The sequence below is a fragment of the Electrophorus electricus genome, chromosome 17 (assembly GCF_041902795.1).
Source record: "Electrophorus electricus isolate QZ-2024a chromosome 17, ASM4190279v1, whole genome shotgun sequence".
Classification (NCBI taxonomy): Eukaryota; Metazoa; Chordata; class Actinopteri; order Gymnotiformes; family Gymnotidae; genus Electrophorus; species Electrophorus electricus.
In genome coordinates this window covers 6,943,333-6,957,509 of record NC_137513.1, presented here as the reverse complement: position 1 = coordinate 6,957,509, position 14,177 = coordinate 6,943,333, and the positions used below count along the sequence as shown (strand labels likewise).

General features: G+C 37.8%; 3 protein-coding genes across 3 annotated transcripts; 1 reads left to right on the top strand and 2 right to left on the bottom strand.

The window, feature by feature from the left end:
* Window positions 1-693: 693 nt before the first annotated feature.
* LOC145651848 (olfactory receptor 4S1-like) lies at window positions 694-2,401 on the bottom strand. Its single transcript, XM_081700338.1, has one exon. It carries the CDS (start codon window positions 2,278-2,280, stop codon window positions 1,279-1,281), a length of 1,002 nt encoding a protein of 333 aa, XP_081556464.1. The 5' UTR covers window positions 2,281-2,401; the 3' UTR covers window positions 694-1,278.
* A 5,105-nt stretch (window positions 2,402-7,506) lies between these two features.
* On the bottom strand, window positions 7,507-9,201 carry LOC113574699 (olfactory receptor 4E1-like). Its single transcript, XM_027005800.3, has one exon. The coding sequence runs from the start codon at window positions 9,040-9,042 to the stop codon at window positions 8,092-8,094; it is 951 nt and encodes a 316-aa protein (XP_026861601.2). The 5' UTR covers window positions 9,043-9,201; the 3' UTR covers window positions 7,507-8,091.
* A 2,933-nt stretch (window positions 9,202-12,134) lies between these two features.
* On the top strand, window positions 12,135-13,431 carry LOC113574698 (olfactory receptor 4E1-like). The gene has a single exon (XM_027005798.3). The coding sequence runs from the start codon at window positions 12,308-12,310 to the stop codon at window positions 13,244-13,246; it is 939 nt and encodes a 312-aa protein (XP_026861599.2). The 5' UTR covers window positions 12,135-12,307; the 3' UTR covers window positions 13,247-13,431.
* The last annotated feature ends 746 nt before the right edge of the window (window positions 13,432-14,177 follow it).

Sequence of the window (14,177 nt, the reverse complement as noted above, 5' to 3'; positions counted from 1 at the left end):
ATGGGATGATGGAGGGAAGAATAAAAGGGCAGAAAGGGTGGAGAGACAAGAGCCATCATTATGAAGTGTGGTTTGATGAGTGGGCCTAGTAGTTACAGCAAAGTACAGTAGTTACCACACCCAGATTCTCCCACTCCAGGGAGACTCCATCGACTAATCAGATCAACTTCTCCTGAATACTAAATTGCTACACCTGTTCTTTTCTATTATTGCTGTCATGAGAGGCATACAGAGAGTATTCTTATCCTGTTGGTTTTCCTGGTTCTCAACATGTTTCCTTCCCAGAACATGCCATACTCCTAGCCCCTCGGTACCTTCTGGATTCTGCCTACTGGTTTTGACCCGGGACTGGAAAGTTGACTCTCTGCTTAGTAATCTCCCTGTTACTCTTGTCAACCCTGCATATTTATGCACTATCCCTGCTTAAGGAACTGTAAAGAAAAGAATGACTTCCACATTTAGATTCTAACAAGCCAGTGTCCTAGTGTTCCTTACATATGCTTTCCAATTAAGTATGCTCACAGGAAGACATAAGGCTAGACTTGTAGAAAAGCAATAAAGAAAGAAAATAAAAGAGTAAATAAAAAAAAGAAAGCTAAGAAAAAGTCATTTGGAAATGTGGAAAGCTTGAGGCACACACCCTCTGCCCCCCCCCCACCCACACACACACACACACCTTCCCTATTCCCAATCTCCTGGTTATTTTTTGCTTACACCTGTCCCTTCTTTACCTTTTGTTTCTCTGTTTATTGAGGTCCACAGGAATGCTTGTCCAGTACTGTGCTTTGTTCTTCGCCACTACATTTAAGATGCCCTGTGTCTGTGTTTTACTGCTGCTATGTTGCATTATAATGCTCCAAGTTTTCCTGCCAGGGCTGTTTATTTCCATCTGTTTTTCCCATAATATCTAGATTGTATAATATATAGATTATTATTTTACAACATATTCAATTATTTATATATTCAATTGTACTTATTCTTATGGTTATTTGATAGTTTTCAGTTTTTTAGTTGTTACATACAGAATTACCGAATATTTGAATTTAACAATTTTAAATCAACATTTTGGCAATCACCTTTAAAATTCTTTATTATTCTTATATTAGCTAATTTGTCCAAAAGTAGTTGAGTCCTACTAGAGTTCATGATGCACCTACAATAAAAATGACTTGTATAAGTTGTACAATCTCTTTATACACATCCATCTATTAGGGAGTCATTATAGGGTAGAATTAAAAGAAAAGACACACACAAGACCACACACAACACATATAGATTTTACCCCTGCCATACTACTGATCGAAGGGCATTAAATGTATGACTGTACATTTGCATGAGTCGACTGCGAATTTGTGTCATTCTGATCCCATATATGATGGGGTTTATGAGAGGAGGCATCACAAGAAACTCTACACCTAAAATATTGCGCAGAACTTGAAGTCCCTGACCAGTGCCATAGCGAGCACACAAAATGTCAAGCAACAGGGAAATATTAAAGTTAAAAAGGGTTATTAAATGAGGCAGGCATGTCTGCATGAATTTGACTTGCTCAGTCTTGGACTTCAAAGATGCTTTGATGATGTGAATGTATGAAATAATGATGAACACAGCTTGAGAAGTATGGGAAAACAATATTATGTATCCATAAATGCTTGTCGCTGTGACATCTGAGCAGGATAGCTTTACAACATCCCAGTTAAAACAGTAAATTTTGTCAATGTCATGACCACATAAGGTAAGTTGGCTTGTTAGTGAAGCCCCAACAGATGTTTCCAGTAAGGAAAAAAGCCAGGTACAAATCAACAGTTTCACCACCATTTGGTGTGTCATAATGTAGTGATATTCCAACGGTTTACAAATAGCGGAATATCTGTCATATGCCATGAATGTTAGAGTTGTAAATTCACAGAAAACATACCAGTAAATTACAAACATTTGTGTTAGGCACCCAGTATATGAAATAACATGAGTGTCTGAAAAAAGATCAGCAAGGATCTTTGGATAGAAAGCAGAAGCACCACCTATTCCATTTATATACAAATTGCATATGAACAAATACATTGGTTCATGAAGTGTCTTGTCAAGAATGACAGTAATAATTAGTGTCAAATTTACAAGCAGAGTTACTATATACACAACAAGACCAACTGCAAAGTAAATGTGTTTGTTTGTCTTTGTGTCATTCAATCCATGAAGCACAAACATGAACTCTCCAGTGGTATTTTCCATTACTCCCATTGGAAGCAAAACTGGATTTGAAAAAAGCTTTGAAAAAGTCATAAAAGCATAATTCCTGAGAAATATGTCAAATGCAGAATTCTCTTAATAATGTAAATATCTTGTGCACATATCGCAACTTAACATATCCACACCGACTTATTGTAACTCATAGTATACTAAGTGCTGCTGACTATCACTCAGACATTCAAATTCCATACCTAGTGTCCCATCTTATATATAGGTTTTTGGCATCTGCCATGTGATGTTTACAAATGATGAAGTGGTAAAGTCTTTTCCCCAAAGAGCCAATTTTGTGAGCTCACCATCTGATTTCCATCTATAATGATTTTTTTTTTTAATGGCCTTTATGAATTAACAAGGCTACAGTTTTTAAGCAGACCCTCCTGTAGTTCACCTGTTAGTGCAAGGTGCCAATACCACCATGGTCAAGGGTTTGATTCCCAGGGAGTTCACATGCTGCCCACTGAAAATTGTATGTAAGTCAAAGTCTATAGGTTTCCTGCAAAAGGTTAATGCTAATATCTTGTGTAGTTGCTATATTATATCATTATTTTAAGATATCATCAGTCATGGAGAAGCCTGTCAAGAATTCAGGAAGACCATTGGCAGCATTCTGAAGGATGCTGCCTCCATTAAGGTTAACAAACAGGAATAGGAGGTATGGTTGGCATTAGTTGAGAAATCAGGGCTACTAGGAAAATTCAAAGACTGGATCTAGTGTGGTGCAACAGAATTCAGAAAGTTTTAAAACACAGTTCTAGAGCTTTTCATGAGCTCCAAATGATATGAGCCTCAAAGTTGAGTCCTTTTTTTCTTCCAGGACAGCCCTATTGTTTGGTGGAATATTAGTCACTGATATAAATTTTTATCAGTGCTTATTAAGCACTAATTCACTTTTTCAATGCTTTTGCACATATATTTGGTTATTTTGAATGCTTACAAACCCACAGACTGTGAAAAAAAACATGCACCAGACCTGCTATCATTATGTTGAAGCTAAGAGCTAAGCAGGAAAACTGCTCTCTGTTAGCTGCACAGGCCAGCACAGTCAGCAATACACCTTTGTGTCTGACTGCTTTTCCAAACTGGGTCAGTACAATGCTGGGCTGGCAACAATGCTTTCCTTAAAAGAGAGCTGTTGTGTTTATTTGGCTGATTAGCACTAACTAGCACTACCACTATCGAACTGTGCATTCTCTCAGACCAACCACAAGCTGCAATGAATGGTGCAGCGTGAAGAGAAAATCAATGGCTGTCAGCTTCCCACAACCATACCATAACTATATCCTTATAAACAAGATCCCCTTCCTCCTACTGGAGTCAGTGCACATATGCACTTTAATTCATTGCAATATACGCACTCTATACATTCACATTTATATTTGCATTACCACTCACTTATCTTATCAGTACATACTGCATAAATGTACCTCAGCACCCCAGTACTTGGCCTCATCTATACTCATCTCACACTGCACACATTTTACTTGCTACTGTTTGCACTCTTCTCTTTTAGTCTTTACTTTAAATATATATATATAATGTATAGTATATATATCTTATATATTCATATATATATGGATTACTTATAGGGTATATACAGTTTATATTTTGTTTACAAATAGTTTATATAAAGTTTATCTTTCTCTTTATTGTAACGGCCCGAGTGCCGTAGGCTGAGGGGCAGGACGCACAGACTCCTTTGACGTGGACAGACATTTATTAACAAAGAACGAAAACAACGATGGCACTCACACATAACATAAACGGTGAACATCTACATACATAAAACTAGTGTGAACAAAGGCAACCATTTACAAAGACAAACATGCACAAAGGCAAACATATCAAAGACCAACAGCACTGCACTCCACGACACGGGTTTACATACACACAGACAAAACACTAACCCGGTGCAGGTGTGCAGGCTTGGTCACAAATAAACAGAAATCCTCCCACTGCATGTGGCAGGCCAAAGCACATGACGTGCAGGAGATGAGCATTTTGTGACATTTATACTATTCTACTAAACATCCTATTGTACTGAATCCTACTGTGCTTAATTCTATGTTGACACCTCCACCAAGAGAAATTCCTTGTATATTTTGTACTTGTTAAGATTCTGATTCATATCATAGATATTATAGATTGCTGCAACTTAGCTTATTAAGTCAATAAATATTGTTATTCACCCAATAAGGATACATTATTGAGTTGATTACGAAGATTATTCCATCCATAATTTAAACATTCCCTTGAAGTAATATCCCTTTTTAACACAGATGTTCTACTGAACACTTTTATATACTGTTCTACTGTAAAAGAAGTTAAGACATCCTTTCATTATGCCTTCTGGGGAAATTTGTAATGCGAAGGGCAATGGCCCCACTGCATCCTGCACAGCTTGCGCACCAGAGGGTGGTTTTCCTGCGGGAGCAGGCTTTGATGCACTCCGCATGCACTGCTTGCCAGAGGGCGCTTTTTCCACATCCTGCATGCAAGGTGATTGTCTTTAAGGTCCCTCTAGCAGGGAGAGTATGGGAAGAATGCCCTCTGGTGAGCAGGTCACACAGTGCAGCCCCTTCTGTGCCCTGCTTGACAGAGGGCACAGTCATCACTGTGCCCTGTGTGACCCGCTCACAAGAGGGTGTTCCTCCCATGCCCTCCCTGCTAGAGGAAGCTGGTCCTGAGGACAACACCTCTGCTGTGCCCCGGCGACCCAAGGGGGCTGCTCATATGGCATCCTGGCCTCAAGAGGGCGCTGTCTTGAGGACAACGGGGGCCCCCCTACTTCAGGTCCAGCTCCCAGGACAGCATTGCTACTGCTCAATGCGCCCAGGATGGTGCAGCTGTCTCCTTGGCCTATGACCAAGGAACTTCATCAGACATGTTCCCCTGTTCCCATTCTGGCTGCTTACTACTTCTCCTATCATCATCACTGTTGTGTTGGTCCCTAAACCAGTCGTTGTCATCCTATCTATCTATAATCAAAATTGTAGTAAGTACACAAGTTTTTCAAAGAAACAGGATCTTTCAAACAGAGGGCTTTTATCAGCTGTGCTTCTAAAGTTCTATAAGGATGAACCCAATTTATGTTATATTAAATGCTGTTTGGTGACAAACGCTTTTAAAACATTAATCAATACATGCAATCGATACATGCAATTGTTAAAAACCCATGTAAGGTCAATAACATGAGGCTTATATGAAGAGATGGAGCATGTACCAAAATGACAGACACATAGTTCAATGTCCAGCCATCTTTGTTTTTAAATGGTGATCAACATGTGAATGTTACCATATGTAAGAAACACAATGAAGCATAAGCTATAAACCTCCAAAGGTAGTCTGGGCTATCACAGCACCAAAAGAATGGGGTTCTGAACATCAAATAACTATATGTTGTGATACATATGGGCACGCCCAGCTTGCCTGCTCAAAACCGAGCTGCACCACGCAAACAGGGATAATACCAAAAACAGGTGTGTCATGAGCAATGTCAAATATCCCTTAACAGCAGTAGTATAAAGTAAAAAAAGGACTCTAAAGCATAGGAGAAAAAAAGCATAAGCCACAAGACCACTGTGACCACATAAGACCACATAAGATTCCCCATTCATTAGGTACTCAGTTGTTTTCGCTCAGCTCTGACTCTCTCTCTCTCTGTTTGAAACTCAATATCTACAATACAGCCCTCAAAAAATCTCGAAAAGATAGAACTTAACTTAGCATGATCTATCAAAGAGGACCACTCAGCTCAGAGGAAAAACTCAAAGTAGCAACAAGGAAAGCTCGTCTTAGGCTTCACCAAACAGTTTTTAAAGCACAAGTCCCACGACCCAAACTGCAGATTGATAGGGTGTTATATCGGGCAGACAGCTAATCCACAATGATGACTGACAGCTCCAACAACCTGTAAAACATAAATAGGAGGAAAAGAAACAGAGCGAGTTGCATTGTGCGTGGGCACAACAATTTAGTTGTTCTATCTAGAAGTGAAGGAATTAAAAAAAAATTAATGGGTCCATATGGGAGGATGGAAAAATGAATGAAAGGGGTAGATGGATGTGTAATGGCCCGGGTACCGCAGGGCAAGGAACAGGACGCACTGGACTCCCTCAACGTAGACGATCATTTATTAATCACAACACAAACGATGAACACAGTGGCACTCACACAGAACAGGCTGGGTGAACACAAGCAATGTTGAACACAGAGCTACAAACAGATACACTACATGCAGTACAAATAGCAACATAACAACCAGGATCACGATTAATGACCAATAAACTTGCACACACCAACAGGGCTTTAAATACATACAAACATTACAACAATAAACCGTGTGCAAATGTGTGCAAACAACATGGGCGTGGTTACAAATTAGACAGTCTGTGAATTCCCACTGCACACGGTGGGCCACACCATGTGAACAGGGGGCATTCGGTGACAGGATGAATGCAGTCAGTATGAAATGCAGTTTGGTGCTTGGGTTCAGCTGTTGAATCCTTTCACCAAGTTTGATGTCTCTAAGCTTGAAAATTGTAGGAGTTATAAAATCAGTGGGCTCTTATGGGATGATGGAGGGAAGAATAAAAGGGCAGAAAGGGTGGAGAGACAAGAGCCATCATTATGAAGTGTGGTTTGATGAGTGGGCCTAGTAGTTACAGCAAAGTACAGTAGTTACCACACCCAGATTCTCCCACTCCAGGGAGACTCCATCGACTAATCAGATCAACTTCTCCTGAATACTAAATTGCTACACCTGTTCTTTTCTATTATTGCTGTCATGAGAGGCATACAGAGAGTATTCTTATCCTGTTGGTTTTCCTGGTTCTCAACATGTTTCCTTCCCAGAACATGCCATACTCCTAGCCCCTCGGTACCTTCTGGATTCTGCCTACTGGTTTTGACCCGGGACTGGAAAGTTGACTCTCTGCTTAGTAATCTCCCTGTTACTCTTGTCAACCCTGCATATTTATGCACTATCCCTGCTTAAGGAACTGTAAAGAAAAGAATGACTTCCACATTTAGATTCTAACAAGCCAGTGTCCTAGTGTTCCTTACATATGCTTTCCAATTAAGTATGCTCACAGGAAGACATAAGGCTAGACTTGTAGAAAAGCAATAAAGAAAGAAAATAAAAGAGTAAATAAAAAAAAGAAAGCTAAGAAAAAGTCATTTGGAAATGTGGAAAGCTTGAGGCACACACCCTCTGCCCCCCCCCCACCCACACACACACACACACCTTCCCTATTCCCAATCTCCTGGTTATTTTTTGCTTACACCTGTCCCTTCTTTACCTTTTGTTTCTCTGTTTATTGAGGTCCACAGGAATGCTTGTCCAGTACTGTGCTTTGTTCTTCGCCACTACATTTAAGATGCCCTGTGTCTGTGTTTTACTGCTGCTATGTTGCATTATAATGCTCCAAGTTTTCCTGCCAGGGCTGTTTATTTCCATCTGTTTTTCCCATAATATCTAGATTGTATAATATATAGATTATTATTTTACAACATATTCAATTATTTATATATTCAATTGTACTTATTCTTATGGTTATTTGATAGTTTTCAGTTTTTTAGTTGTTACATACAGAATTACTGAATATTTGAATTTAACAATTTTAAATCAACATTTTGGCAATCACCTTTAAAATTCTTTATTATTCTTATATTAGCTAATTTGTCCAAAAGTAGTTGAGTCCTACTAGAGTTCATGATGCACCTACAATAAAAATGACTTGTATAAGTTGTACAATCTCTTTATACACATCCATCTATTAGGGAGTCATTATAGGGTAGAATTAAAAGAAAAGACACACACAAGACCACACACAACACATATAGATTTTACCCCTGCCATACTACTGATCGAAGGGCATTAAATGTATGACTGTACATTTGCATGAGTCGACTGCGAATTTGTGTCATTCTGATCCCATATATGATGGGGTTTATGAGAGGAGGCATCACAAGAAACTCTACACCTAAAATATTGCGCAGAACTTGAAGTCCCTGACCAGTGCCATAGCGAGCACACAAAATGTCAAGCAACAGGGAAATATTAAAGTTAAAAAGGGTTATTAAATGAGGCAGGCATGTCTGCATGAATTTGACTTGCTCAGTCTTGGACTTCAAAGATGCTTTGATGATGTGAATGTATGAAATAATGATGAACACAGCTTGAGAAGTATGGGAAAACAATATTATGTATCCATAAATGCTTGTCGCTGTGACATCTGAGCAGGATAGCTTTACAACATCCCAGTTAAAACAGTAAATTTTGTCAATGTCATGACCACATAAGGTAAGTTGGCTTGTTAGTGAAGCCCCAACAGATGTTTCCAGTAAGGAAAAAAGCCAGGTACAAATCAACAGTTTCACCACCATTTGGTGTGTCATAATGTAGTGATATTCCAACGGTTTACAAATAGCGGAATATCTGTCATATGCCATGAATGTTAGAGTTGTAAATTCACAGAAAACATACCAGTAAATTACAAACATTTGTGTTAGGCACCCAGTATATGAAATAACATGAGTGTCTGAAAAAAGATCAGCAAGGATCTTTGGATAGAAAGCAGAAGCTCCACATATTCCATTTACAAACAAATTGCATATAAACAGATACATAGGTTCATGAAGTGTCTTGTCCAAAATAACTATAACAATGAGTGACAAATTTATAAAAAGAGTCACTAAATAAACAACAAGACCAAATGCAAAGTAAATTTGTTTGTTTTTCCTTGTGTCATTCAGACCATGGAGCACAAATATAAGCTCTACAGAGGAATTCTCCATCAGTCCTTCTCAGTACATTTTGGATAATATAACATATGGCAAGTTTTTAACAAGTCTTAAAAGTATCATTCCATAAAAACTAAATAGAAAAAGAATATTCTTAAAATGTTTCTTGTCCATAACCATCCAGTGCTCAATGACTGAACATTGTAAGTGCTATTTACAATCTACTGCACTATGCCTTAGCTGATTCCCAAGCTCTGGGTATGCTTGCTTTTATAGAGAATTTTGGAGTCAACTATTTGATGTTAACTAACAAGTTGGAATCTCCCTTAAGACAAGACTGAATATGTAAATGTTATGAGCATAAGAGGGAGGGGTGGAACACAGAGCTTAGTTTGTTGTGGGGAAAAGAAATAAACAAAAAGCAAACAGTCCTGCAACAGGACTTCTTGCCAGATTTTTTCTTTACAACTCAACTCAGGTCTCTGCATTAAAAGTGAGATGGATGTGACTCTGCAGGGATCTGTGCCAGTGTCCCCACATTCATGAGATAGCACCAATCCTGGACTTGCCCTAGCGCACAGCAATGTGAGTACCTCTGCCCAGTACAGTGACATAGAAATGAAAAAAACACTATAAATCAGAAAACACACCAACAACCCCAAAACATGACAGCAAACCAGAAAACAACAGCAAAACCAGAATCATGCAAATATTAACTCAAAACAGAAAGGGTATGCACTTATAGATCACATTTTCACTGAACATCACAAGTAAAAAAAAGATTCTCTAGGTGTGCAGGAGAGTGCTGTAAATATCCCAGGAATAGTTTGAAAAGTGCAAAATTTATACAATTGATTGCTTACAACTGTTATGTGCTGTGTTTATTTGGTGCATGTGTTCTAAGTCCACTGCCAGGACTTCCACCCTGTTTGAGACTCCACCCTGTTCCTCGCCGGCTTTTCAAGCCAGCTGTGTCAGCTATTTAATGGCCCCTCCCAGAAGAGGGAGAAAGAAAGGAGATTGCTTGTTAGTTTGGAGTTTGTTTGGCTGTGATTGAAAATTTGTATGAATGTTTTGTGTATGACCTTGTTTTTCCCTATTTTTGGACTTTGTCTTTGGCTTCTCCCCTCCTGCTTCAGTAGCTGTGTATATATACATATATATATAGATTGTGTAAAGAGTGTAAATATTGTTTGTTTGGTACTTTGGTGTTGGACACTGGTGGTAGGGAGTGACTGCCATTTTTGTTGGGTGTGGGTTTTGTCTCTGTTTATGTGTCAGGGAGTTAGGAAAGTCTGTTGTATGTTTGTGTTGTTAGGATTAGTTAGTGTGTAGTTTTATTTCATTAGTGTGGGTTTTGGTTATTATTTTGGCCTGGGTCATTCCTGAAGGAATTGCACCAGTAAGATTATTTGTAAATGATAACCTCTGTACAATACACTGAAAAGCCTTCCACTTGTGATTCAGTTTTTGTTGCTTTTCACTTTTCACATCTTCCATTCCGTTAGCCGTTCACATTTTTCTTTTTCCTTGTTATGGCCTCACAGCCTAGATGGGGTCGTAACACAAGGAAAACAATACATGTCCATTTATTGTTTTTCACATTCACCAAAATAAATCAATGTAAAATATTGTGGCAAGTTTTATTTTTAAATGCCCACATGAGCAAATTTAGCATTTTATTGTAATTTTAAAGTAAAAGTTAATAGTAGATTTTCTTGAATCCATAATGGCTGAAAATTGCAGAGTGCAAAGTTGGCAGAGCTCTGCACGTTTTCTGTTTGGTTTGAGCCAAGGAATACACTGGAAGTGGAATTTTGTCTCTACATGTTATGGTGTGGGAGAAAATTACAAAAATGTAAAAGGCTGTGCTGTAGACTAGTGAAGGTCCCTTTAACTGACTGAGTCATTTCACAGTTCCTGCACAAATGTTGCCAAGTTTTGTCTTTCTGGGCCTTATGGTTTCTGCTGCATGTTTCGTTTTAGCTGAGAAAAAATAATGAGAAGAAAAGAAAAATCTGAGTCATTACAATATGTTTTCAAGCACTACATGCTAGAACCATAACAGGTGCCATGTGCTTGAACCCTTATAATTATTATAATAAGAAGGAGAATTCAAGAAAAACAATAGGGTTCCCAGCATGTAGTGTTTTGTCAATAGGGGGTGTGTATTATTTTTTGTTGGGCCCCACTCTTAAATTTCCTCAGTGGTGCCATCATTTAATAATAGCCTATTCAGTTAATCCATCCATGCCATATAAATGGGAGTTCACATGGGTTTGGAATGTTAAACACTAGACTTAAAAGACTTCCATTCTACATTGTTCCCCATTTCTTTCCTTTGTATTACATGAATAAATAAAAAACTCACCAGAGTGATATGGTTGAGCATAAATTTTATAAAGATCCATCTCTGTATCTTTCTATCTTGCAGGACAATTCTCCTAGAAAAAAAGTAATTGAACCTTCAGTCTCCATTTGCATTTATGGATTTTCAGTCAACATAATTATGTATTGTGACGATGGCAGCACAGAGGGAAAGAGAAACGAGGGAAAGTTTAAAGTCTTTATTCTCCATAGCAATAGCGTTAGGCGCACAAATAAGCAGCGGTAAGAAAAGCAAAGAGACGAACAGAGTAGTAAAAGGCTTGCGTAGGATCCAGTACCAAGGTGGTTTGGTGCAGACTGGCAGACAATGTGCAGCATTGACAAAAGGAACCTGTGGGCTTATGTAAGTGAAAAAAATAGGGGGAGAAATGAGATACAGATTTACGCATTCTAATATATATATATATATATATATATATATATATATATATATATATATATATATTGCCCCCGAGCAAGACCCTTTACCCTCAATTCTCAAACTGTACACAGTCATAATTGTAAGTTGCTTTGGATAAACGCGTCAGCTAAATTCCATAAATGTAAAATATAGGTGATTGGGACCCTGGTGTGTGAGTGAGTGGGCATGTCCCTACTGTGACATATATTTAAACATGGTAAGCTCATCATGAAATTGAATTTAGGGAGCTGACACGTCATTGTCAACATCACCAACCAAACGACAAAAAACTGTATATATAAGCAAGCTTATCAAGCATAGAAAGCTATTGGAAAGTTAGCACCACAATGTCCAATAAATGACCATCAGCTAGTTGTGAACATTCCAGGGAGATATTTACACGAGAAAAAAAGGACATTCAGAGGATTATTTATTTATTTATTCGCTTACATATTTTTGAAGAATAATGCTTAGAATATTTTTGAAAAGCTTGCAGACTGGATTTGTGTCCAAAAGGATGGAGAACAAGTGATGGAAAATTCATCCACAGAGTTCATATTTGTACTTCATGGATTGAATGACACAATGACAAACAAACATATTTACTTTGCATTGGGTGTTGTTGTCTATATTATAACACTGTTTATAAATTTGACACTAGTTATAACAGTTATTCTGGATAAGACACTTCATGAACCTATGTATTTCTTCTTATGCAATTTGTTTGTAAATGGAATATGTGGTGCTTCTGCTTTCTATCCAAAGATCCTTGATGATCTTTTATCAGATTCACAGATTATATCATATATAGCTTGCCAGACACAAATGTATGTAATTTTCTGTTATGCTTTGTGTGAACTTACATGTCTAACAGTGATGGCATATGACAGATATTTAGCTATTTGTAAACCATTGGAATATCTGTGTATTATGACACACCAGAAGGTTATGAAACTGCTGGCTTTTAGTTGGCTCTTCTCCTTCCTACAAACTGCCATTGCAGCTGTGCTCACAGCTAGTGTGCCTTTATGTGGTAATGACATTGAAAAACTTTACTGCTCAAACTGGGAGGTTGTTAAGCTATCTTGTACAGATGTGAGTATGATGGATATTTATGGGAAACTTTTAATAATTTGTCATGTTTCTGAAGTTACATTTGTGATTGTGTCATATACATACATTATTAGAGCTTCTTTACAGTCCAAAACAGGGAGGGTTAAATTCATGCAGACATGTGTTCCCCATTTAATCACACTCACAAACTTTACTGTTTCTTTACTCTTTGATATCATATATTCTCGCTATGTTAAAACCCAAGAACGTCAAGCACTACACAATATTATGTCTATGGAGTTTCTTCTTGTACCTCCTCTTCTAAATCCCATAATATATGGAATGAAACTCACCCAGATGCGGCACCAGATTGTAAAAATATACAACAGGAGTCTTAAAGCATTGAGACAGGGCTGATGTCAGTGCTAGGAACTCTTCAGCCAGACACACGAAAATCAAAACACGGTCAGAAAAAAATCAGATCAAACCAATCAGAGAAGAAAACATGATTACCCATGTGCTGATATGAATGGCTTAACATATATTTGAAATTTGAATTCAGAAGCTGGGCTTTTTACTGTTAAACATTTGTTATATTAGGACTTGAGACCTTAGATTTGAAAAGCTTTATCTGAAATATATAGCCTAAATTAGACATCATAAGATACTTTGTTTGTATAATAGGTTTGCCTTCCTTTTTTCAAAAACTTGTTTTTAAGGTTTTTTGTGTTAATTTATTTAAATATCAAGATATTATCTATATAAAAGTAAGTTAAAACAGAATTATTAATGTAATTTTACAAATATTTGTCTTTTAAAAGCATCATTTACATTTAAATGTACATTTATGGCATTTAGCAGATGCTCTTATTCAGAGTGACTTTGTCAAGTGCTTTGTCATTTACTCATAGAATACATCCTAGCCAGTAGAGTAGCTTAGAGTCCTATTTACCATGGATCTAGAATACTGTAGAAATACCTGTTGTCACATTATTCTGTTCATTACTTGTCCTTCATTAATTTGTATCATTCACTCATTTCATCTGTACATTGCTTAACCTCATGCATATTGTAAACAAATTTTTACTCACTCCTAGTTGTGTTTACCAGAAATCCTATATGAACCAACTATTAAAGTTAATAGTTTGTATCAGGGATCAATGCTGATGCCTAGAGGTACAAAATACATATGTAAGGGTTGGTGCCAGGCTGAGGCCCCCTCCAGCCACCAGAGGGAGGCCTCGAGTCAGGCACACCACTAATCAGGCTTAACAGCCAACAGCTGGGCTAGACCTTATATAAATCCAGTGACCCAGTCATTCAGGGCTGGATCTTTGCCAAAGTTCTG

Coding starts and splice junctions, on each gene's coding strand:
- LOC145651848 (XM_081700338.1), bottom strand. CDS start 2,280: ATGACTTTTTCAAAGCTTTTTTCAAATCCAGTTTTGCTTCCAATGGGA.
- LOC113574699 (XM_027005800.3), bottom strand. CDS start 9,042: ATGGAGAATTCCTCTGTAGAGCTTATATTTGTGCTCCATGGTCTGAAT.
- LOC113574698 (XM_027005798.3), top strand. CDS start 12,308: ATGGAAAATTCATCCACAGAGTTCATATTTGTACTTCATGGATTGAAT.